This window comes from Myotis davidii, unplaced genomic scaffold (genome assembly GCF_000327345.1).
Source record: "Myotis davidii unplaced genomic scaffold, ASM32734v1 scaffold194, whole genome shotgun sequence".
Taxonomy (NCBI): domain Eukaryota; kingdom Metazoa; phylum Chordata; class Mammalia; order Chiroptera; family Vespertilionidae; genus Myotis; species Myotis davidii.
In genome coordinates, this window is record NW_006286673.1 from 4058731 (window position 1) to 4084609 (window position 25879).

Genomic DNA, 25879 nt, shown 5'->3' on the forward strand with positions numbered 1-25879 from the left:
CACCTTAGGTCTGCTCCCTGCTGGCAAGTGGACATCCCCGAGGGCTGCCGGGCTGCCAGAGGGATGTCTGATTGCCAGCTTAGGCCCAATCCCCCCGGGGAGCAGGCCTAAGCCAGCAGGTGGTCAACCCCTGAGGGGTCCCAGACTGCGAGAGGGCACAAGCCAGGCTGAGGGACCCCCTCCTCGAGTGCACAAATTTTTGCGCACCGGGCCTCTAGTATAATATAAAAGCCTAAGATAAAAATCTCTGGATGGATTTCACTAGAGCAATATTCCGTTTTAGAGTCCCAAATATGGAAAAGGAGACAAGTACTGTAAGTCGCTGTTGTCTTCCCATTCTAGCTCTTTCTATGTGCTCACAGTAACGGCACACAATACACAAAGTTTTGCTCTATAATGACATACTTTAGTCCACATATAAAATTTTCATATATCTGAACCTAAAGGAGCAGTAATATAAATCTAAGTTATGAAAACAAAAATCATTTATGTAAGAATCATGAACATGTTAAAAGAGGATAGAGGAAACAGGGACCCAGGTTCAAAATACATCTCAAACTTACTAAGCAGGAAAGTGCCAATTATTTTGTTTGACTGTATATACAGTTTCTTTTCCTCTAAAGTTAATTTGACATTTTATGAGGTACCAGATTCAAAGCAAATGCAGCGCTATCTGATATTATAGCCATCAACCTGCACTGCCCTGTATTTTACAGGCACGGCGTAGTGTTTGCTGTATAATCTGCTGTGTATATGAGGGAAAGGAGGGGCAGTGCTGATCTATATCCCTCCTTTAGAATTCTTCCAAGTCCTAACTATAGCTTCATAGGGAGAACAAATGCCAGGCCAGTCCGGAGGCAGACATTTTGTACCAAAGATGCTTCTCTGGGAGTACAGGCATTTAGAACATGCAGTTCTCAAACAGCACTGTGTGATACAATAGGTAGCCACAGCCACATTTGCCAAGTTGAATTCCAATTTCTGGGTCTCACAATATACATACATAGCTGGAAGTTCCTACTGGACAACACAAACAGAGCATTTCCATCCCCACAGAAAGGTCTCCCAGCAAGTGCTGCTCTAAAAAGCAACATGGTGCTCCAGTCTCAAAGGTGGTCCTAGGGGTCTTAGAACACATTAATTAACCTGCCTGTATATTAAAAAAATTTCAAGTAGTCATTACTCAAACAGTATCATAATGTTCACCAGCAAGATTGGAGGCCAGCAAACGTGCATAACATGCACACCCATCCCCATATGAATTCGTGTACGTACATGCACACATGTACACTTGAACACACAACAGACATCCATGCATACACAAGATGTGCACACATGCCCCCACCCTCCACAAACACGTTACCCATGCTTGCACAGACATGCACCACGAGGGTACACACACACACCAGCTATGCATCCATGCACATCTGTGCTCATACAGACACAACAGACAGACACACACACATACACATGTGCACATCGGCTGTGTACACACCCTGGCCTGTCTTCTATAACCACAGCATCAAAGGATAAAATGACTTTGTAATTTGGAAAATACATTTATGAAAGGAAGCAACATTAAAATAATACAGACAGTTGTAATGTATCAAATTAGTAAAAAAAATTGGAAAATACTTTCATGTTAGCATAAATGGGTATAATCTTCTGCAGGACAATTTAGTGATTTTTATCAAAAATTTACATGTGCTTATCCCTTAATTTAAGAATTTCACTTTAATTAATTTATCCTCTGAAGAATCAATTTACTTCTATCTATGAAAGAGATCAGACAGAATTACATAGGTAGAAGGAAATTTATTTTGTCTCTTTTTAAAAATACAATTGATTACACTGTGTTTTATAGATATATATTTTAGGCAAATAAAATCTCAAAAGCAATTTTCACATAAAGGTTAATGTTTTCTCCCTCCCCGCCCCCCCACAAAATTCATGGCTGTTTCAGGAATATAAAATTCAAATTCATCCAAATGTAATGAGAAGACTGCTCTTCAGAGTGGAAAGTGTGGGATGACTCTGAACATAGCAACATGAATGTCCTCTCTGACAGCTAAGTTTCAGTGTGATGTTACTGATCGGACAGGCCAATGGAAGCAATGTAATAAGCACCAGTGGGGCACTGGTTAAATAAATTATGGCACATTACGATACTTATATAAAAGATTGGGACATTGCCGAATAGAAACAAACTGATTCCATCTAGCAATGTACATAAAACTACATAGATAAGATACAAATGGGTGAGCTCAGAGGGAAGGGCAGGACGGATATCTGTGAGAACATTCACCTATTATGTGACAACATTTCCAGAAATTTTACTTTTTCTTTATCCTCTAAATTACTTGAATTTTTTACAACCAAGTTAAAATAAATATTTTAAGTCTCTCCCCCCACCCTTCTTTTTAAACTAATGACATTAGTAACAAGACAGTTTTCAGTAACAAGAATGTGAAACAGTGTGGCTCTGAGTGTCAACCCATAAACCTGGAGGTGATGGTTCGATTCCCGGTCAGTGCACATATCCAGGTTTCCAGCTCAATCCCTAGTAGGAGGCACACAGGAGGCAGCTAATCAATGATTCTCTCTCATCAATTATGTTTCTAACTCTCCCTCTCCCTTCCTTTCTCTGAAATCAATAAAAGCATATAAAAACATTTTTTAAAAGTGTGAAAAAGAACAAATTTTCTTCAAAGTAAAATGCTAATCTGATATCTACTACATCCATAAAGTAACAGCTTAACTTTTTTTTTTTAGAAAGGCAAACATTCCAAAGAAATATCCTGAGTTCTGAGATTCTTGAGATTATGAAAACTGATAAAATTATGTTAAATTGAGAAAAATTCCAACCATTACCCTCTTAAAATATTTCACAGTCAGATATTTAAGGTAAAGCTGCTTGAGCTGAAGTAACAATAGCTGACTATTCTAAGTGACTTTTTAAAATGAATCTTTACATGTACTCTTATTATTTTTTAAAATTTATTTTCAATTAGAATTGACGTGTTCAGTGACTTTTTCAATACTGAGGGGAAGAGATTATGTAAAAATGAATTAGCCTTCTGTTCGCCATAATTTATTAGAAATGTTTTAAACTTAAATTTTAGGTAATAATGGTTGGGGTTCCATCTATATGCTAAGCCTTCACTGAAATTTTGTTCTGGGCATCTATCTTCAAAATTCCTTATTAGCATACTAGTACCTAATTAGTCTATATTTTCCTCAAACATTAATTAAAAAGAAAAACAGAAAAGACTATTTTTCTGGTTTAGAACCACAGTTCTTAAATTGCAGTCTCTCAGTTCTCTTAGTCCACGAATATTTAAATCTGGTCAGTCACTCTCATGTTAGATTGTAAAAAAAATGGCTTCAAGTTTTGATGCTTTGTTAAACAACAAAAATCAAGCAAAAAATTTTACCTTAAGGATATTTAAAATTCCATTCAAATGTCAAGGCTGTTATCACCTCTTCTCCCAGGAAAAGAAGATAACACTAACTTTTTCTTGAAAGTAATAATTAACAATTAAAGTACAATGATTCTAACATAGAAAAACTACTTATTTGGAAAGTTTAAAGCCGAAGTTAAAACTTACCACACCCAACCCAGAAAAAGGCCTTTTGAGCCTAACCAACTCACAGTTTATGAAACGAAAGTGTTAACAATTTCTTGTTGAATCATAGCTTCCTTTTCAGGAAGTGTAATTATATCACAACTAGAGGCCCGATGCACGAAGATTAGTGCAAGATGGGCCTTCCTCCCCCTGGCTGCCAGCACTGCTTTTGCTCTGGCCAAAAGCTGCCATTCCACCTTCCCACACTGCCCAGAGGCCTGGAGGAGCTGGGGTGATGTGGAATGCCTGCGTCATCACCATGGCAATGATGCAAGCGTCCTGTCCCACCTGTCCACGGGCCACTCGGTGCCTGCATATGCAAATTAACCCACCATCTTTGTTGGGTTGATTTGCATACTCACTCCTGATTGGTGAGTGTCGTGAAGGTATGGTCAATCTGCATCTTTCTCTTTTATTAGGATAGATGTGAGACTATCTAGACTGACAAAGACAAGTAGAAACCAAGAGGGAAGAAAAGAAAAATAGGATGGGGTAAGATGAGTTTCATTTTGGTTATCATGTTTCTGTATGAGCCAGTAAAATTCTCTGAAGTTTTTTTTAAAAAAATCATCTAATCAGTAACGAGTAAAGCAAACACATAGAAAACAGAATCTGACAACTTGATAGTGAATTCTAATGGATGAAATATTACACATTTTCTTCAGAGGTATAACTGTTCAATTTCCATTCTTCTTGTAAGGAATATAAAACACATAATAAAGTTTAACCCATCCTTAAAAATCCTAGTGTTACTGTTTAAATTCTTCACTATGGAAATAAGAACTAAATATTAAATATTAAAAAGCTATAGCTATAAAGACACAGGTATGGCCAGCATTGTACTTCTTAAATTCCTGATTCAGTATTTGGTCAGTGACCCCATCTCTTTTATATTTTTTATACTGTAATGCTTTCTGTTCTTAAGATCTCATTATTCTTTACTTACTTTAAATTGTTACCAAAAAACAGGAATTAGTTTATAAAATGCACAAATCAGAATATGAGTATTAAATGCAGTTCCCATGCCACTAATTACAATAATTTCTTGTAGATACATAAATTCTTGGAAGACCTCAAAAAGAAGGTAATCTGCAACCTGAGGCTTTATACTAATATATTCCATTCTAGGGATTTATCACTGCTTATGTAGCATTTAGGCATTTTATTACATCATCATCACACATTATTTTTTAATGTTATCTCAATGGTCTTTTGTCTGCCTATGGAATATGCTGGTAGGATGCGGTACACTTAAAGTAATACAAAATCATAGGTACTAGGAAAGACTAGAATGTATACTATCTTTTGCTCATTATACTGGCAGAACATGTTTGGCTGAAAACAAAGAGAAGAAAAATTATGAAGACAAATACATTTTTGGAAGAATAAATGAGTATCTAAGTTACTCCAGTATTACAAAGTATATTCACAAGCAACTTCAGTAATCTAGGTGATCTGCATAGTTCCAAATAAGTATCTTAATAATTTAAGTACAAAATAATAGAGGTTACAATCAAGTAATTCACTGCTAATCACCATCACTGCCACATGTAATGCAGTATTAGGTATCACACATCACTCGTATACACACACACACCACATCCTACAACCAACAATCACAGCATGTATACTTTTCAATGGGGAAATAATATGAATGAAAATAATTGTGGAAAGTACCTATTTTACCTACCAGCCTATTTCATTCTGCTTTAAATTAGAATGTTTTATATACATACAACTGTCCCACCAATCCACCCTCCGAATGAGTTATAAACAAGAAAGAAACTAACCCATGACATGACAAAAAAGGGGCAGGGGGAATGTTACATGAATATAAATGAGAAGTAGATACAGAATGTCTCCAACAATGTGCCTTTTTGCTTTGTTTTCTGAGCAGCGAAGAGGACACAACTGAACAGACCTTGGTATGGAAGAGTGTTTCTTAATTCCCAAAGACTATTCATTGAAGGAGTCATACAATCCAGAGGCAAGTGTAAAGTAAGGTAAGAGAGTATATTTTTATATGATTACAACTTTCTAAAATCCAAACCCTGAATATGTCATGTGTTCTGTGATATCCATTTATGAGTGCTCTATGTTTATATATCATCATTTCAGCAGATAACCCCCACCCTCCAGTACTTTATCCATCAACCTGGCACGACCACCTGGGGTATCTTTGTGCAGCTATTGTCAATGAACTCCAACCCTCTGACCAGCACATTAAAGCTCATATAGGTACTCACCCTGCAAACTGGGCACTGCCAGTGACTACTGCTGTCTCTAAGCCTGTACTCATCAGACAAACACTTGGAATGATACACACGAAAACACAGGTCACATATCAACACCTCTCCAGGCAAATGGCATTCAAAACAATACCAGTCATGATTTTCTGTTTCCCAGTCCTACAAAAAATACAAAATAATTTCGTATGACATTTTGTCAATATCTGCAATGACTAAGAACAAAATTGAAACTAAAGTCCATCAGAAGTTAGGCATCATAAACAATTTTAGACATTTTAAAACAAGAGGGAAAAATATCTACAAATTTGCTTCTTTAAATTTTAAATTCTTCCCTAAACAGTATTAATATTCAAAATATCTTAAGGTGATTTGATAGCAAAACCAGTTCAAAAATAAGTCCAAAGCCAATCGTAGTCTAACATTATCTTCAATTTTAAAAAACATAATCTATGGAATGATTTCTTCAATAAACTGAATATCCCAAACAAACATCTATACCTTAGTATTTCAAATAAACAAACCTCTGTTTTGTTCTGCTTTCTAGAAAAATATAGTACTTAATTAGCTCACTGTTGAAACAGAGAAAATAGTAATAAATGGTGATGCTCACTATTCTTATCTTCTCATCCATGGTATTGGATGCTTTATTGAAAATAACCATTAATCAGAATGTCCATGTTCTGATAGGTTGTCAAATTTTCAGGGTCTGTTGAATTTGGAAAAATAAATTGAAAATGTGAAACTAAAGGTTTAATCACATTCTCCAAAGGACATTGCCATAAAAAAAAACTTAAAAGGAAGTAGGCTTATTTTCTTACTTGGACTATTCCTGGAAATAAAAGAACATAACTGCAGTAGGTTTTCTTCAACATTTTCTTTTTTGTTACACTCTTTTTGTACAGCCAATACCATTGAAACATAAACAGGAAGATGTTATAAGTCCTCTTAATTTAGAATTCATTCTTCATAAATGCCACTCTTAGCTTCTGTCAAAAAATACCTGTTAAGAGTGATGGATTCATTCTCAGCTTTCTTTTGTAGACGTGGTAACTAAGTGAACAGTGGTTTAATCCACATTCAGTGTAATCAAGGCCACTGCCAATGATTTCCAAACTTGAATTTCCTGAATTCCCAACTTGGGTTCTGCCATCGTTTGTCTTTTTTATAAATCACTGTCTACCCTCTGTTTCTGAAACTGAAGAGTTTTCTATGTCAATTACTCCCCAATAAGTGGGCTTCAAATACAGCACTGTTTAGCAGCAGTGACTCCTTCAGCGCCTCCGGCTGAAATGTACTAATAACCGCCTGAACATGTGACAGGGCTCTATCAACACCTTCAAAAGGGAAGAGAGTCACTAATGTTCCAAAATTCACTTTCAGAGTCATGGCTACAGCACATTGGCAAACTCAGCAAAAATGTAAACTTTTCAGTTTACTTTTTGTTCAGAAATCATGGTCTTCATTGACCAAAGCAATACAGAAAAACATAACCATTTCTAGTTATTTGCTGCAGATAGATATACTCTGTAAACTTACACTGGAGTAATTTCAGTCAAACTGCTAAACAAATCGTAAGATACTGATGAGACATAAAACAATGATGTGTGCATGGTAGGAAAAATACCTATCTCACCAAGTTTGACATAGAGGCACTGCAGAGACATAATATATGTAGTGCTTGGCTGTACTAAACAACAGTCACTGTGTACCCATTTCACAATGTTCATATGTAAGCTATTTTAATATATATATCAAAAATCATTGATAAATTAGGTTTCAGTGGAGATAAGATACTTTGCTCTATTCTGAACTAACAGAACTCTTGCCAAGTTTAAAACAAAATATTTCAGAATATTTTTTCATAAGTTGTTCAGAAACATCTTTTTGAGGCTTATGTTTAACTCGTTATTAACAAAAGAAAGTGCCAACCTTCATCATTTGAAATTTTTTACATTAATTCATCTTCCTGCAGTTCTTAAAATGGTGATTACTAAGTAAATTAACAGAAAAAGGCAAGAGTATAACTTTGGTGCACAGCTCTAAAGCTCTAGCCTCCCTACTTTACCTCTGCCCCTTTTCTATTCCTATTCTCTCCCATCCACCCATAAAATGAGATGAAAATGGATCTTTCCTCATTGGGGTGTTTAATAGCAGACCTAGTTTTCATAATAATTACAGAAATAAAAATATAATTCAAATGAAATAAAAGCAGAGAAAATTTGGATATACTATTTACATAAAGGCATATGAATAACTTCATTATCAGATATAAGAGGTATGGTCTGGGAACATACCTGTTCATTCTTTTAATCATAGCAATAGCTGTTTAGAATATACAAAACACGCAGAAGTTCAAAAGTTATTACATTCTAAACCCAGGGCACACTTTTCTGAAATATAAATTATATAAGCATGTTTAAGATAGGCAGAGTTGCCTACATTTCTCTTTTAGTAAACAGAATTTACATAGTGCTCTAAAAATAATGTATGCCCAAAAGCTAATCCTGCATTTTCCTGGATTTTACCAGATGTCACCAACTACTCTCATACAGCCTGATTAGTAGCATAATATGTGAAAAGCCACTTCAATACTTGAAGAAAAATTTTAAAAAGCTAACCTACTAGCAAAAAATCCCCAACTAGAAGCAAAGTAAAGACAATATGGTGTTAATTAACAATTCTAACAAGAGTTAACTAAACTAGCCTAAAGAAAGATAGAAATGTAGTATTTTTTAAAAGCAGATTTAAAGTAAAATAACAGTGCAAAATTAGTTCACCTTGTTTGGGGTTGCTGTCCTGGAGAAAGGCTGCATACTGTAGGCCTTTCAAAATAAAAACAAAATAATCTTGGTCTCTCTACTATAACTTTGCTCAATATCAGGCAATACACAGAGCTAAAGGGATTTCATAGAGGATCAATCTGTTTATTATTTGCTATATGACTTACATTATTTTGCAGATGATATCAACTGATAATCTATGAATGTACTCATCATGAATAAAAAGACAGTAGCATACAAATTCAAGAGTCATTACTAGTTTAAGAGGAAACTTTTGATACTAATACAAAAGCTACAAATGGACAGAGAAAAATCTTTCTATTTAGAAAGTCATGTGCCAGGAAAGCTATCATAATGTTAGAAAACACTGTAGTAACAAATAAACTTGATGCCATTATTAATTTCATTAAGACCATGAATGTGTGTCTTATTTTTTTTCCTGAAACTGATGGACCTTTTAAAGTTGGGAGTGATGAATGTAAACATGGTAAACTCCCTACGTAATTATGGTGTGAAACAGACACAGAATGTCTTCAGAACCTAGTAGAACACATCCCAACATTTAGAAGCAGCCTGCTGCCCTACGTCTCAGTCACCATTTATAGCATTTGATTAAGATTCTGAAGTCAGACTGGCTCAAATCTTGGCCCTAGCACTCACAGATTATGTTATCTAGGGCAGAATACCTAGCTTCTCTGTGTATTATTTTCTATCTGTAAAATGAAGAAAACAGTGCCTCATATATAGATGTTTTGTAAGGATCAATTGAGTTACTATGCTCAGTGACTTATTAAGATGATCTGCTTGCTATAGTGCACAAAACAGGAATCGACAAGTCACAAAATGATGTGACACTTGTAATTATACATTACGGATTTCTTCAGGACTATAAGCTCATTATGACAGCTGACTCTCACAACATTTCTGTAAATTAGAGGGACCAAGAAATATTAAGTCAGTTTAGAGATAACACTAAAGAGAGAGTGTTCATGGGAGAACTGTCTGTAACAAGGGTCTCCTAAACTATAATCCACTCTCATCATATTCAAGAGATTCTAACTTTTAAAATGATTCCCTATTTATATACAATGAGCAAATAAATCTTAAATTATCAAATATTTGTTGGATGTGTTTTAACATAAATATGACATAAAATTAATTCTCTATAATTCAAAGTTTAGTTTAATTCTGTTAATTTAGTTAATCATTGAGAGGTAAGAATGTAATGATTAAATATTTACAATCATTTAAAATAAGAATATTACAACACTGTTTAGAGAAAAAGAATTTAGACAGAAGGGAAAAAAGCTCTCCATCACACACACACACACACACACACACACACACACACACACACATTCACAAAGCTGAAAAGAATAAAACAGAATAGCATGACCCAAAATATTCTACTGAATAAAATGGACATTCTTTACCACAGCAATAATAATTTCTAGGTGTAAGTACTAGTTTGAATATACATAGAACCACAGTATAACTGGCTGCTCATTAATTAAATATCACCAAATACTTAATACTTTACTTAGCAAATAAACAATTTATATTTGTCTGAGACAGGTAATGGATTGTTGGAAAAAATGTGTAGTTTGCACATAATTAACATAAATGTAACAAAATATAGTTCACTTAAAAAAAAATCAAAGGTATCCCAAGGGCATCCCGCTTTTTATATTAAGGGTATTAGAAACATGATTGATTAATTTATGACAACTATATTTTATAACAAGGAAAATGCAAAGACCTAATTTTTTTAAAAAATCTTACTTCACTATACTATATTTATGAAGTGGGCTGACAGAGTCAAGCTGCTTTGAATTCAGCAGGCTCTCAATATTTTTTTCAAGAACAGAGCAAGGGCACTCCCTGCCATGACTGTATAATGTTGTGATTTCTGAAGAATAAGACATAAGTCCAATCCTACCTCTTATCAAAAAGATGTGAGCTTAGCTAAGTTTCAATAGGTACACAAGCCACAGTTTCTTTTAGATTGGTCATTCTGAATCAAGATAAGCAGATGATAACAGAGGAAAAAAGTATCTATCTTGCCCCTGAGTAAGTTAAGACTAAATCCATTTACATCCAATATAAGATGTTAATCTCTTCAAGAAACCACAAAATATGTATTTTCATCAATTATGCTTCTTTAAAGGTATCAAAACCTTAAATTAATGAAAATATAAAGCAAAAATATAGATTGAATTCTACCTTTTCATTTAGGCCTACTTTAAAAGTAGTCTCAGGTCCTGCTTATTGGTGGGACAAGCTTGATTATATGTAAAGTAAGTACTCAAACTGAAGCAGGGCATAATAGTCAAGACTATTATGAGCTCATCTTTGCAGTTGCTCTTGCATCTTACAAAACCAAACTGGTAGAAGGCTTCTAACTGAAAATGCAAGCTGTGGTTCCTACAATGACACGTTATTCTTGAAGTAGTATGAAGTATGAAAAAAGAAATGAGACCCTGAGTTGGGTTTTGGCAGGTTAAATAAAGGGAGTAGTTGTTTCATAGCAAACATCATTTTTTTAGACTTTCAAATCATCCTCTATACTGGTGACCAAATTATTTAATGTCAGATCAAAAGTATTTGCCAAATAATAGTATAGAGTCATAGCTTTGTGCCAGGAACCATGAATACATTTGGAAATTATCATGTTAATATTAACTGCCTCAAATTCAAAATACATATTTGACATGTAACAATAAATACCTTTATAAGACTGTTCTATCTTTAGTGAGCCCTTAACTCATAAGAAATTGTGTTTATTATAAAAGGAGTTACTAAATACCAAACTTAATTGAGCCCAGAAAATGGTAAAATTTTGCCCAAGAAATGTATTTCTTAAGTTGTTAGACTAAAGGACTTTTAATACTGTGATCAAATGTGGATTAAATATAGCTGTTCATGTATATTTATTTCTTTAGAGAAAGCAAATAGTGAAGCAATCTATCAGAACTTGTAATTCTTTTTTAAAAACTAAAAGAAAAAAACCTTGATATATCCAAACATTAAATGGTCAGACATCAGAAAGTTTCCTTCTGTGCCCTGGTCTACTGGCCTTTTACCAATATAATTTCAAAAGTTATGAAAATCATCTCTGAAATAATTATTTGGATCTGATTAGTGAATACTAATAACATACAAATCTGGAAGTCTAAGATGACCACAGAAAATTTACAAGAGGTTTCCAGATTTAGCAAGTTTGTCATTTTAAAAACTGGTTGGTACATACACTTTTCCTTGTTTATTGACTAATATTTAAGCTAATTATTTAAATCGAGAATGCCTTCATTTTTAATAATTACATTTTTATTCTACTATCTCTAACAAACATATTCAAAATATCACCATAAAGATGCTTATTTCTTGCCTAATTTTATCAGTTTCTCCAAAAGAACTATCACTTTAATAGGCTGCAAATGGTAGTTGAGACTAGCATTGCAACTTGTCTAAAAAGCACTACAGTCTAAAAGGAATCTCAGTACAGTTAAAGCCACCATCTTTGACCTATGCAAGTGTCTTCCTCTTGAAGAGATTATAATCATAACCTGACCTATTATTAGAGTTAAACTTATATTATATCATTGCTGGATTTAATAAAAATAATTTTGCTTAAGCTATGAATATTTTTTTCAACTGAATCAAGTTTTAAAAATAAGCACTGTGATGGGGTGGCAGGAGTGGGGGGGAAGGTAGCAGAGGTGAAATAAAAATGTGACACCAACGAACTCTTTGCTCAACTACAGTTGAGTGGCATAAAGAAAACCGTACTCTTGCCTACCTGGTCTTTCTTACCATAATCGTGAAAGAGAAGACAAGGAGAGTATAGCCTTTTTGCTAATACAAAGTATCTCTTGAGGATGTAACTTGTAGGACTTATCAAGAGAGATCAACTTTTTCCACCCCTCTGAGATACTATTTTTAGAGGCTATAGAAGGAAAAGAAGTGCTTCACTACCCATTTTTTCAAATGACAGAACTTCCCTGGCTGAAGAATATTTGCAACTTTGAATTAAAAATGAATAACCAAAACATTCTATACAGCTTACATATACAGACAGATATATATATAAATATCTACTTGACTTTTTTCTTCTTTTGATATTGAGTCAGAAGTTGACAAGATGAATAATAATGTAAACCTTTCAGATTAAAAAGTCAAGTTTTCAGAGGCAACGTATTATATATAAGGTAGAGAAACGATAAAGGAAGGTCCTAGATTCAAATGCCAGCATACAGGGCTGTCACTAGCCCACAGAGTTCCTTTGTGCAAATCTGAAAAGGTGACCCTTCCCTAAGACTGGTTTTGCTAGAATAAGACACTTACCTGCCATAAACTAGAAAACTGCTGAATAAACATACAAGCATATGATGTCTGAGAACTGAGTGTGACTTCCTAAATTGTATAGTTGACAACTGGCTCCATACATAGTAGCTCACATGCATGGGCCACACATACCATAAACAAAGAGCTGGCAAGTGTGAGATGATTGTGTTGTGCCAAGTGTGACACAGTAATGTGTCCTTCTAGAGTATACTAGGGCATGACAACTGCAGCACATAACAGCCCCTGGACAGCCAGGTGGTATACCAGCCACAGTTATGAGATGCAAATATAATTAACCTCATCATTTTAAATTAAACCTTAAATATAGATCCAGTGACTGTCTATTATACATATAAGACCTTACCTCTTTCTGCTACCTCCAAATTTTTAATATTTGCATATTTTTATAAACTAGGCACAACTTTTATACTTACATCATACATGCATACTCAGTATAAAAATGTGAATAAGAACCAACATGAATTAATAAAATCTGTAAACTGGTTGGTTGATTTACATATAAGATTTCATCTAGAAAAAAAGAAAAGGATGGTGCTATAAATATATGCAGTAAGTACATGTAAAAATATAAAAAAAGAATATATAACCTAATGCAGTGGTAAGCATAACTCACTAACTGCTCACTTCATTAAATTGAACATGAAAACTTCAAATTGAAGAGGAAGAATGCATGTGGGAAAACCAAAATCTAAAAAGTAAGGAGAACTAAAATCACTTTTTCATTTTTATGAAAAAAATGTACATGATCCACAAACCAAAATCCTGTGGATTAAGTTGTACTTACTACTGGTTAATTACTATATAAATCTCAGAAATTATCAGGATAGCTTTCTATACTAAATCTGTACATTACCAAGTATTTGGGGATTAGACATTTTATATTAACAGGATTATTCTGAGCATATAATAAGCTATCCATTATCAATGGCCGTCCTGTTAATCCATGATGTAAACAAATATTATTACTATGATTTGACACCTGGAGTTTCTTTACTGGCAACAAAACTATACTTTTCTATATGAAAGTCAACAGAAAAATTATTCTGATATAAACATTTTTTACTTAAGTTTATAAGAACACTTCTAGTATACAAATGAAATACCAGAGAAATACACCATTTTTTTCTTCTGTGTTTTAGTTGTAGAAAACGTGAATTTTATTTCCTGAAACTTTGAATGCATAAATTAAACTGACAATAACAACGTTAAAACTGAACAAGTTTGTAACTTGTAGCTGCCTCTGTGGCCCAGCCCTCCACAGGGATGTGCTATGAGTTTACTGCGCAGAGCTGACCACTGAGAAATGTGTTGCTGGCTCACCTGATATAGAGCCAGAAAGGAAAACAACTCAAAGGTTTTGGGAAATGTTTCCACAAAGAACTAATTTTAAGATCTTGTGTCATTTTTTTATAACGTTAGATTTTAGAGAATTCATGATAGAAACACTCTCAAAATATTTAATTACAAAATCCATTCCTTTCAGAAACTAAAATAACTCATTTCTATTAAATTTGAAACATATTGTCTTAAATGACATTGTTGCAGAAAGTAGACCTTTAAAATCAAGGTGTTAGAAATATCAAAAATGAATGAGGTAGGAAGATGGAAATTTTACACCAAATCAGTCTTACATAAGAACAAAATTGTACTTCTTACATGACCCTGAGTATAGAATTATATACTACAAGGAAAAATATTAAAATATAACTTAATAAGAACTAAGTAAAAATATAAAGAAAATTAACTATCTTTCCTATGATTTCTGTCAAGTGCCACAAAACACACTCAAGTCACAGAAATCAACGGAAGACACTAGTCAGAGGTGTCTAACATTTGGAACCTTGTCAGCTACAAACCCTCCTGAAGCTTGGCTCTGGGCTCTGACATCATCCAACCTGAGTAAGGTATGTCCCTGAGAAGCCAGTCTGTTCCGTCCAATCTGTCCAGACGCCATCAACATTATCCTGCACTGAAACCTTTTTTACTAATATTTATTAAAGAAAATATTTAGAAATACCATTAATTGTGTGTACATTAAAAGGGTTTTGCTTGTTTTGTTTGAATGTTTCAGATTCAAGGTAAACGACACAGAAAAGGCAGGGTCTTTGTAAAAGTGGGTTTTCTCCTAGTAAAGAAACACAGAGGAAAAGTACCCACCCTACCAATGTAGGTCCTTAATGTTAATAAGAAATGTTAAAGAGAAACATTCCTAAACTGCTAAACATGAGTTTCTAAAGGTTGTATTTAAATAATGTTCAAAAGTTAAAAGTCAGCTTGTCCAAATTTATCAAATAAAACATACTTACAATTTCATCTCCTGGCAACCAATATCCTTCTTGTTCAATACCAGCTTTTGAACCTTTGCAGCCCACAGTGAGAGTTTCGACAATAAGACCATCTTTCACAGCCAAGCTCAGCTGACGGGTGGTCTCTTTTGGATGCATACCGTGGACTCGAGACATGTACCTAAACACAGAGAAAAAACAAACTTAAAAATCTTTTAGTATAAAACATAAAAATGCATAACAATAAGAAAATAGAGATAATTTATTTCTCTTTTATTATTACTTGTACTTATCAGAGCCCTGCTGAAAGGACAGAAGGAGTCCTGAATACTTAACTCTTTCAATTATCATGGTATTTTAAATCTCAATCTTATTTTTGTATAGTAAGAGGAATATCTGTTCAAAATAATACCAAACCAGCAATATAAATCACTTAACAGATTTTAGTCATACATCCCATGTAGTTTTAGTCTCTGGAGCAATTACCACTAACTTCCACTCTACAGATTCTAAATTTAGAATTTTATAAACTCCAGCCATAAAACTTTAGAATATAAAATGCTTTTATTCAAAACTTAGGAAATTATGCCAAGCAAAACAGAAATTACATGAGTGGTTCTCAACATCTAAAGAAAACAATGCATGTTGTGATTAATAAAGCAAAAACTAGTTTTCAATAAATTATACTCTGGACTGGATCACTAAAGCATACAAGCTCTCCCTGCTTTACAGTTACGTGTCATTTTTTAAAATGTAAAAAAAAAAAGTAATATTTCAAATATACCTCAGACCACAGAGAATAATACTGGAGATACTGGAGATTCCCTTGTATCCACCAATTATACTAAACTCATGTTAACATTCTGACATATTTGCTTCATATCTTTTTTATGTGTGTATTTTATTTTAAGGAAATAAAATATTAGAGATTCCATTCCCCGGCAATCAAACCCTCTACCAGTAATATACTGGACATCAGAGTCTGTTGGGGATACAGAAACAAAAACACCATGACACAAATCAGGCCAGAGAAACATTCCAAGTTGGTAGACCTGGGCAGGGTCAACACCTACACTTCTCGAGAAAATTAAGTAGGACAAGAATTTGTATCAATTTATCAGTCATTTATATATCAGCATTCCACACAAATCATCACTGAAGAACCTTATAAACTCAGAGGACAAATTTCAACAACGAAAAAGCAGTAAGCCCCATCAATGGCAAGCATTCTGTGTTTGCAGTTTATAGAAGACTAGAGGCCCAGTACACAAAATTTGTGCACAGGTAGGGTCTGTAAGCCTGGCCAGCAATCAGGGACGATCAGGGCCTACCGGCTGCCAGCCAGGGCCATCCTTCCGCGCTGTCAGCTGGGGCCTTTCTTTGCTCCGCACCACCCCCCGGTGGTCAGCGTGCCACCCCCGTTAACTTAAGGGCTGAGAAGAAAGAGACAAGGAATTATGGTGAACCAAACAGTGGCCCTGACAAACCAGATTTGCAGTAATAACATATGGGACCAGAAGATGAAGGTGAAGTTAATCCACAAATACTGACTGTCACCTTTGCTAATAGTCTAAGGTGATAAATCACATGTATATTTTGATAAAGATCAACACTAACAAAAATAATCAATTCAAGTTTCGAATGTGGGGAAAGGAATTAAGCCAAAATGAAAATGTGCTGATATCCTCTCTGTTCAGTGTAGGGACCCAATAGACATTATCATAGGAATTAATATACTATACAAACTTATAAAGACAGCCTTTAGAACAAAAATTCAAACCTTCCAAATTATCTGAAGAAACCCACAAAAAAACACATTATGTAGTAAAATAAAAACAAAACAAAAAAAAAAACAGCAGCATATTAAATATGAGAGGACCAAAACCAAGTAAATTTGTCTTTTTAATAAATACAAATTGGTCAAACTCAAAAATTAAAAACATACTGAATCACAAAACAAAAATTTCACCATCTACAAGAGACACACTTATAGTGACAGAAATACTGAAAAAGAATGGGCAAAGGCATATCATAAAAATACAACCCAAATGAAGCAGGGATCAACACTGCAAGTAGGAAAAAATTATTATTATTTTTTTAAAAAGGCACGTAGGGCATAGACAGTTTTAAAGCAAAACCTGTAATAAATAAAGAGAATACTGACAGGAATATAGGATTATGAGACTTTAATTCACTTCTCTCAGTTCACAAAAACATTAAGTGAACAAAATTAAGTATGGATAAAGGAGAGCTTTAATTAAGTTTATTAATTAAGAAAACAGATCTAGTTGAATTTATACTAAAACACCAAAAGTATCTTCAATAAATCCAAGAAACAGTCATTAAAACGGTGCAGAAAGTCAGCTACAAAACGACCTTAATAGATTTCCTAAAGTAATAGACATTTGCTAGTCACCATGAAATAAAATCAGATATTAATAACAAAACTAGAAAACTCACATAAACCATTGACTCAAAAAGATTTTTTTAAATTACAAAAACAATAATTAAAACGCTAAAGCAGTGCTAGTTAAAGAGCAAAAATTACAGAAATAACAATATTAATCCAAGAGGTCTTTCTTAGGGAAGATTTAGAGATATCCTTAGCTAACCTAATCAACAATGAAGAAACAAAACACAAAAACATAAAACTAAGAAATGTATAACACATCATATATAAAAAGGAAATTAAAATACTAGTCATAAGCAACTACTATGTTAAATTCTGTGCAGAAATATGATTTTCTAGGAAAAAATAAATGACCAAAGCTTGCCCACAGAAAAAAATAGAACACTGAAAAAGGACAATTTCCAAAGAAACAGGATGTTGACAAAGAGCTTTCACAGAAAAACTCAAGGTAGGAACATATTCACAAGGTAATTCTATCAAACTTTTAATGACCAGACAACTCCAATGTGATTTAAACTCTTCCAATACATAGTAAAGAAGGAAAGCAAAGGATCTAGCATGATAGTACTAAGAAAAACTCACAAAAAAAGGCACAGAAAAAGAAAACTAGTGTCCCATAGGAATGCTGGTATAAAAAATACTAAGTATTTAAGTGTACAGTACAATGTTAAATATTAACATAAATTAATAAATGTTAATACATTCAGTTATCAAAAGAATATACCATAACCAAATGTTTAGTTTCAGGATTTCTAGGAATACTTATTAAAAAAAAACCTAGAAATATAATTCATCTCATTAATATATCAGAAGTGAGAAATCATGAAGATTTCTATACAAATGGAGAAGGTATTTAGTAAAATTCAACATCCAGCCTCTAACAAATAGAAATGAGTAAATAATACTTTCTTAACCGATCAGGAATATTCAAAGATGTCTTTTAACACTCTAACAAAGGTAACCAACATAGGTAAAATAGAGAAAGAAATGGGGCATAAAATTTGTTTAGAAGTTAAAATTATCATTATTTGCAGATCACATATCAAGAAAACCCAAGAAAATCAGCTGATATGCTATTTTAAATAATCAAATAATTTACTCAATTATTTGTTTGGGTACAAGCTAACATAGTAAAAATTAACAACATTCATGTATACAAATAAATAATTAGGAGATTTAAAAGAAGACAAGACCCCAATCATCTACAAAAGCAGTAAGAAAAATAAAATACGCAGTAAAAAATAGAAGAAATGACACAATCTGTGTGAAGAAAAATCTGAAGTTCTGACACAAAAGAAAATAAAGAAATGTAAAGACATACCTGTGTTTGGATGAAAAACAACAAAATTCAATTGCCTGTAAGATTAAGTAAATACCACCACAAAGTAAGCAAGTTGATTCTAAAGTTCTCTAGAGAATTCAACAAGAACTTCCCAAGACAATTCTTTATGAGTAATATCATATTGAAAAACATGATAGTACCAAAGTAATTAAAATATTGTGGAACTAGTGTATGGAGAACAGACCAATGGAACAAAACATAAAACTTAGGAAGAGACCCAAATATACATTTGAATTATAATAAAAGTGGAATTTCAAATTGTGGGTGAAAAGACTGATTAATCAACTCATGAAAATTGGGACATGGAGCTCGCTAACTTGAAAAAAATAGAGATGGAACCTTATCCTAGTCTGTACCCACAAATAAATGTCAGATTTGCTGGAGGATTGAGCTTGATTGGAACTACATCACTGGTGAGATGTAATTTAGTACTACTTCTATAGAGGAAAGTGTGGTAATATAACAATTCCTCTCCTAGATATTCATCCTATAGATATACATAGACACGTGAAATAATAGACAAGGTAGGAAATTCATTTTAACATTGTTGCTAGCAAGAAAAGATTAGAAACAATCTAAACATTCATCTTAGGAGACTGGCTAATCCTATATAATAAAAGGCTAATATGCAAATCGACCAAATGGTGGAATGACCAGTCGCTGTGATGTGCACTGACCACCAGGGGGCAGATGCTCAATGTAGGAGCTGCCCCCCAGGTAGTCAGTACACTCCCACAGGGGTAGCGCCGTTCAGCCAGAAGCCCTGAGCCAAGCTCACAGCTGGCAAACACAGCAGCAGTGGCAGGAGCCTCTCCCACCTCTGCAGCAGCACTAAGGATGTACAACTGAGGCTTAGGCCCACTCTCCCCGGGGTGGCATGGGTCTAATCCTTCAATCAGACATCCCTCAAGGGCTCCTGGACTGCAAGAGAGCACAGGCCAGGCTGAGGGAACCCCTTGAGTGCATAAATTGTGCACCGGACCTCTAGTTTATAATATAAGCATACCAGGAATTATTACATAATCATTTAAGAAATGGAGCAGTATTATAAATGTTATGTTGATATAGTCCAAGATACATTATGTTTAAAAAATCATGGCACCAGGGCTAATATTCAAAACTAGAGGCCTGGTGCACAAATTTCATGCATGGGGGTGGAAGGGGGGTGGTGAGGGTGTCCCTTAGCCCAGCCTGCACCCTCTCGCAATCTGGGGCCTCTTGGGGGATGTCCAATAGTCCTGTGGCAATCCGGGACCGCTGCCTCCTAACCACTCACCTGCCTGCCTGATTGCCCCTAATGACCTATGCCTCGGCCCCCGTCATGGCGGCTTTGTCCAGAAGGACATCTGGAATGATGTCCAGAAGGTCATTCAGCTGTCCGGTCTAACTAGCATATTATGCTTTTATTACTATAGATATATAAAGAGAATTCATACAACTCAATAGCAAAAACAACAATCTGGTTTTAGAAAGGGACAGAAGATCTGAATAGATATTTTCCCAAAGATGACATACAAATGGCCAACAGGTACATGAAAAGATTTTCAACATCACTAATCATCAGGGAAATGCAAATCAAAACCACAAAAGATATTACCTCACACCTATTCAAACATCTATCATCAAAAAGACAGGACAATAAGTCTTAGCAAGGATGTAGAGAAAAGGGAGCTCTTGTGCACTGTTAATGGGAATGCAAACTGGTGCAGCCACTATGGAAACAGTATGGAGGATCCTCAAAAAATTAAAAACAGAACTACCATATGATCCAGCAATTCCACTTCTAGGTAGGTAGGTAGGTAGAGAGAGAGAGAGAGAGAGAGAGAGCGAGAAGGAGAAAATACTAATTTAAAAAGATACATGCACCCCATGTTCATTGTGGCATTACTTACAATAGCCAAGATAAGGAAACAGAAGTGTCCATTGATTGATAAATGAATAAGGAAAATATAGTGTTTGTATCCTATATAATAAAAGGCTAATATGCAAATCGACCAAAGAGTGGAACGACCAGTTGCTATGATGTGCATTTTTACTCATCCATAAAAATGAAGGAAATCTTGGCATTTGCAACAACATGGATGACCTAGAGGGAATTATAATAAGTTAGAGAAAGACAAATACCACGTTCCCACTTATACATATGTGGAATCTTGGGGAGGGAGGAAGGGAAGGAGGAAGGAAGGAGGGAAGGATAGAAGGGAGAGAGGGAGGGAGGGAGGGAGGAAGGGAGGAAGGAAGCTAAAGCTCAAAGATATAGAGAAAAGAATGGTGGTTGCCAGAGGTAGGGAGGGTAGAAGGGGTAAAATGAATGAAGAGTGTCAAAAGGTACAAACTTTCAGCTATAAAATAACTCACAGGGATGTAATATACAGCATGGTGACTACTGCTAATAATCCCATATTGCAGAGAATAGATTAAAATTCCTCATCACAAACACGATGTATGGTGACGAATGTTATCAACTTATTGTGGTAATGATTTTGCAATATATACAAATACTGAATCATTATATTGTACACCTAAAACTAATATGAAGTTATTTGTCAATGATACCTCAATTTTAAAAAATCAGTGAAAAAAATAATAAAAGGGTAATATGCAAAACGAATGGCAGAACAACCGGTCACTATGACACACACTGACCACCAGGGGGCAGACACTCAATGCAGGAGCTGCCCTCTGGTGGTCAGTGCGCTCCCACAGGGGGAGCACTGCTCAGCCACAAACTGGATGACAGCTAGCGAGCACAGTATGGGAGCCTCTCCTACCTCCACAGCAGCGCTAAGGATGTCTATCAGTTGGATATCCCCGAGGGCTCCTGGACTGCTAAAGGGCGCAGACTGGGCTGAGGGGCCCACCCCACGCCCCCTCCCCCTTGCCCCCCAGTGCACGAATGTTGTGAACCGGGCCTCTAGTTGTATATAAAAGGGTATAATTTCTGAAAAGCATTATGTAATTGCCTCTGTATATGCACAAGAGTTCAAGAGGTATATTCCAGGAACTGTCCGAGGAGAACTGAGTAGTTCAGCAGACATGTAGGAAGAAAACATTTTTTTCATGGTATGCCCTTAAGGATTTTGTTTGTGCATCTATTAGATAAATATTATTTTTACTTTTAAAAAGTAACTACCATTTACACCATCCAACCAGCAACGTATGGAAGTTCCTTTCTCTCACATATGCTTGCCAATTTTTTCACACTCACCTTTGACTCTTGGGCTTTTACTCACTCATAATATTGTCTTTCCACTGATGAACTTGGTACATTTGTTCATTTATTTGTATTTTCCTCTATGTCCTTAATAATTTTTAAAAAATTTTTCCTCCATAAAATTCTTGCCTATCTTTGGAGTTTTTCTAGATATTGGATATTTTTTATTCCTTTGAAAAGGGGATTTTATTTTATATAATATTTTCTGGTTGCTGGTATATATTCAGAAACCTTGCTAAACTCTCTTAGTTTTAAGTTTGTCTAAGTTAAGTCTATTGTCTGTTTAAGTGAGTCTATTACAATTGTCCTTCCTTTTTTTTTTTTTTTTATCCTCACCCAAGAATATATTTTGATTGATTTAGAGCAGGGATGGGGAATGTCTGCCCTTTGGGCCGTAGAAGGCCCATGAAATCATTTGGTCTAGCCCTGCCAAGGGAACCGCAGGCAGGACTCGAAATTCAATAAATCTAAGAGCTTTTTTCATACCAACATAAATTTATATTAAATGAATGATGTTATAAATATCCAAATGGCCTTGGCAGAAAAAGGTTCCCGACTCCTGAATTAGAGAGGGAGAGAGATAGAAACATCGATGATGAAAGGGAATCACTGATCAGCTGCCTCCTATTGGGGATGAAGCCCACAACCCAGCCAGACATGTGCTCTGACTGGGAATCAAACTGTGACCCCCTAGTTCATAGGTTGACACTCAACACTGAGCCACAATGGCTGGGCTGTCTGTCTGTTTTTTAAACAAAAATGGCAATACATTTTATTATGCCTTGTTATATTTTGATCCACTGAATTTCACCATACAGATGGGTCTTTGTATCTACTGTGCACTCCAACATCTGTACAGCATGGAGTAAAGACAACTGAAAAAGAGCTTTACTTGCTCTTCAGTGGTAGCATGTTGGGCTCAACTTTCCTTAGTTCAGAGAGAACTGAAGTCAGCTAAACCCATTTATTCTGGCCCTTGGCCCATGAACGACCACAAAGATGTTCATGAGGAATGATTCAGGATGGACTCAGGGAGCCCTTTTCACAAGAACAGGATGTATAAGGAGAGGGTATGGATGAAGGATTAGTTCTAAAAAACATGAAAACTCCATCAACACCAAAAAGTGGCTCCTCCTAGAACCGTTTCAGCCTGGGAATGTAACAGCTCTGAATTAAGGGGTTTTGTTTTTTGAATGAAAAGTCTGAGTTTAGGAAAATTTGAATAAAGAGTAAGTGATCTAAGATCCATTAAAGAGGCTAAGAACATGTATACATTATTTTAAATAGTTGTTACATTTAAATGTTTTTAAAATAGGTATTATTTACTTCCCTTTAAGGCCTTCCAATCAAAGGACTGATTTGCTGACCTATCTACAGTTGCAGCCAGGAAATGTGCCACCACTGGGAGCAGATGACAAATTATATTAGACAGTGCCTTGCATAATATTGGTAATCGATAAATGCTTGAATATATTCATGAGTAACAGAAAATTTCAATGCAATTTTATAAAATCTTTTATTTTAAATTAATTCTGGACTTGCAGAAAAGTTGCAAAAATAGTAAAGTTCCCATATATCCTTTACCAGCTTCTCCTAATTTTATTATCTTACACAAAATAGCGCAATTATCAGAATCTCTTAATTTCTATTTTAAAAACTTATTTTTTGAGATACAATTGACATATATTAGTTTCAAGTGTACAGCATAATCATTCAATATTTGTATATATTGCAAAATGATCACCACAGTAAGTCTAGTTAACATCCAAACATTCCTTTAATTTATTAACTCTGGTACACTGGCATACCTTGAAGATGTTGCATGTTCAGCTCCAGACTAAAAAATTCAAACGAAAGAACAAAACAAAAAAAAATACAAAGATCAAAATATCTAGAAATAGGTCCTAATAAGCAAGAAATCTAAATGCAAAGGGTAAGCATTATAAAAGAAGGGAAAATGTAGACGTGGGTGGCTCCAGGTCAGGCGGCGACATGGTGCACGGCAGGAAGTTAGGGGGCCATAGCTGACTGACCTCTGAGAGCCCTCATGCCATATTCTGGGAGTCAAGCAAGTCCCAGGGAGATTCGAACTTTGCGAGAAATGGGGAGACCAGGAAAGACAATAAAAGTATATACAGAAACTTTCTAAAAAAAAAGAGGGGGGGGATGTAACAATATTTAGCAAGTGATAATAAAATAACTACATGTCAATCTGGATAAAATGATTCATATCTACATCATTTAAATTTTGAATTATTTAAATATCCTATATAATGAAGATGTAATATGCAAATGGTTATTATGCCGTGAAACGTAATGACCAACCACATAACGACCAGATCACAGGTCAGCAGGAGGGTGAGGCAGCAAACTATAAGCGGGGGATGGAGAGTTACAGGAGGGGGCAGGGCAGCAAGCTATGAGGGGGGGGCCAAAGGGGAGGGGGGAGCTACAGGAGGGTGGGGCAGTAGACGGAGAGCTACTGGAGGGCGGCTGTGAGCTACTGCCGAGCTACTGGCGCACAGATTCATGCAAAGGGTTACTAGTTTAAATATGACAGAAAATAAGAATTAGGACAAAATATCAGCTATTTAGGGGCAAATTATCTACACTAATAAAAGACAAAGATTCTAATTGACCATACCTTTGCTATGTCCTAAGCCACGCCCACCAGCCAATCAGAGCGACTATATGCAAATTAACCCAACCAAGATGGCAGCCAGCAGCCATGGAGCTGGAGCAAGCAGGAGGCTTGGTTGGGCGGACAATGGAGGAAGCCAAGCTTCCTGCCTGCTCTGAGCTGGCTATGGCCTCCGCTTATGGCAATAAAGTTTCAATTATAGAAGACAAATAAATCCCAGATACCTGCTTCCAGCCAGCCTCCACTGGGAGCTTGGGTGGCTGGAGGTTGTGGCCAGCCTGCAAAAAGCCATAAGCCCCTCACCCAGGCTGGCCAGGCACTCCTATATAATAAAAGGGGAATAGGCAAATTGACCCTAACAGCAGAACCACTGGGAATGAATGGTCCCTATGACCTGCACTGACCACCAGGGGACAGATGCTCAATGCAGGAGCTATCCCCTGGTGGTCACTGTGCTCCCACAGGGGGCGCGCCTCCACTGGGAGCTTGGGTGTGAAGGGGCCGTGGCCAGCCTGCGAACAGCCATCAGCCACTCACCCAGGCCAGCCACACCCTCATGGGGTAAGGGTCCCTGCTGGGGGGCTTGGCCAGCCTGCAAACTGCCAACAGCCCCTCACCCAGGCTGGCCATGCACTCCTATGTAATAAAAGGGTAATATGCAAATTGACCCGGCTGGCTGCGGAGGATAGAGGAGCAGAGCACACAGTCAATAAAATAGAAAAAAACAGACGGCGGCATAGGTAAACACCGCAGATTGCTCCCTCGCACAACCACTTCAAGAATACCTACAACAATCAAGGCTTAACTACAACAAGACTGTGCACAAAGCCCACAAGGGGGTGCATCAAGAGTTTCCACATCAGGTAATTGGGGAGGCTGAGCCACTGGGCCCTATAGGACATCTAGCACAGAAAGCCACTCTAACAACACAGGGAAGCAGCCAAAATGCGGAGACAAAGAAACAGGA

The 25879-nt window shown here is 35.7% G+C and overlaps 1 protein-coding gene across 13 annotated transcripts in view; it reads right to left on the reverse strand.

Annotated features, from left to right (window-relative positions):
• The window catches only part of ZMYND11 (zinc finger, MYND-type containing 11), a 91698-nt gene that overhangs the window by 41987 nt on the left and 23832 nt on the right, over positions 1-25879 (reverse strand). For 5 of the 13 annotated variants that reach the window (XM_006758160.2, XM_006758164.2, XM_015560310.1 and 2 more), the window contains 3 exons: positions 15327-15486; positions 8653-8697; positions 5873-6034 (listed from right to left, as the gene is read on the reverse strand). In XM_006758160.2, coding sequence (XP_006758223.1) covers positions 5873-6034; positions 8653-8697; positions 15327-15486 — 367 coding nt within the window. The other 8 variants (XM_015560314.1, XM_015560313.1, XM_006758168.2 and 5 more) reach the window with 8 other exon arrangements.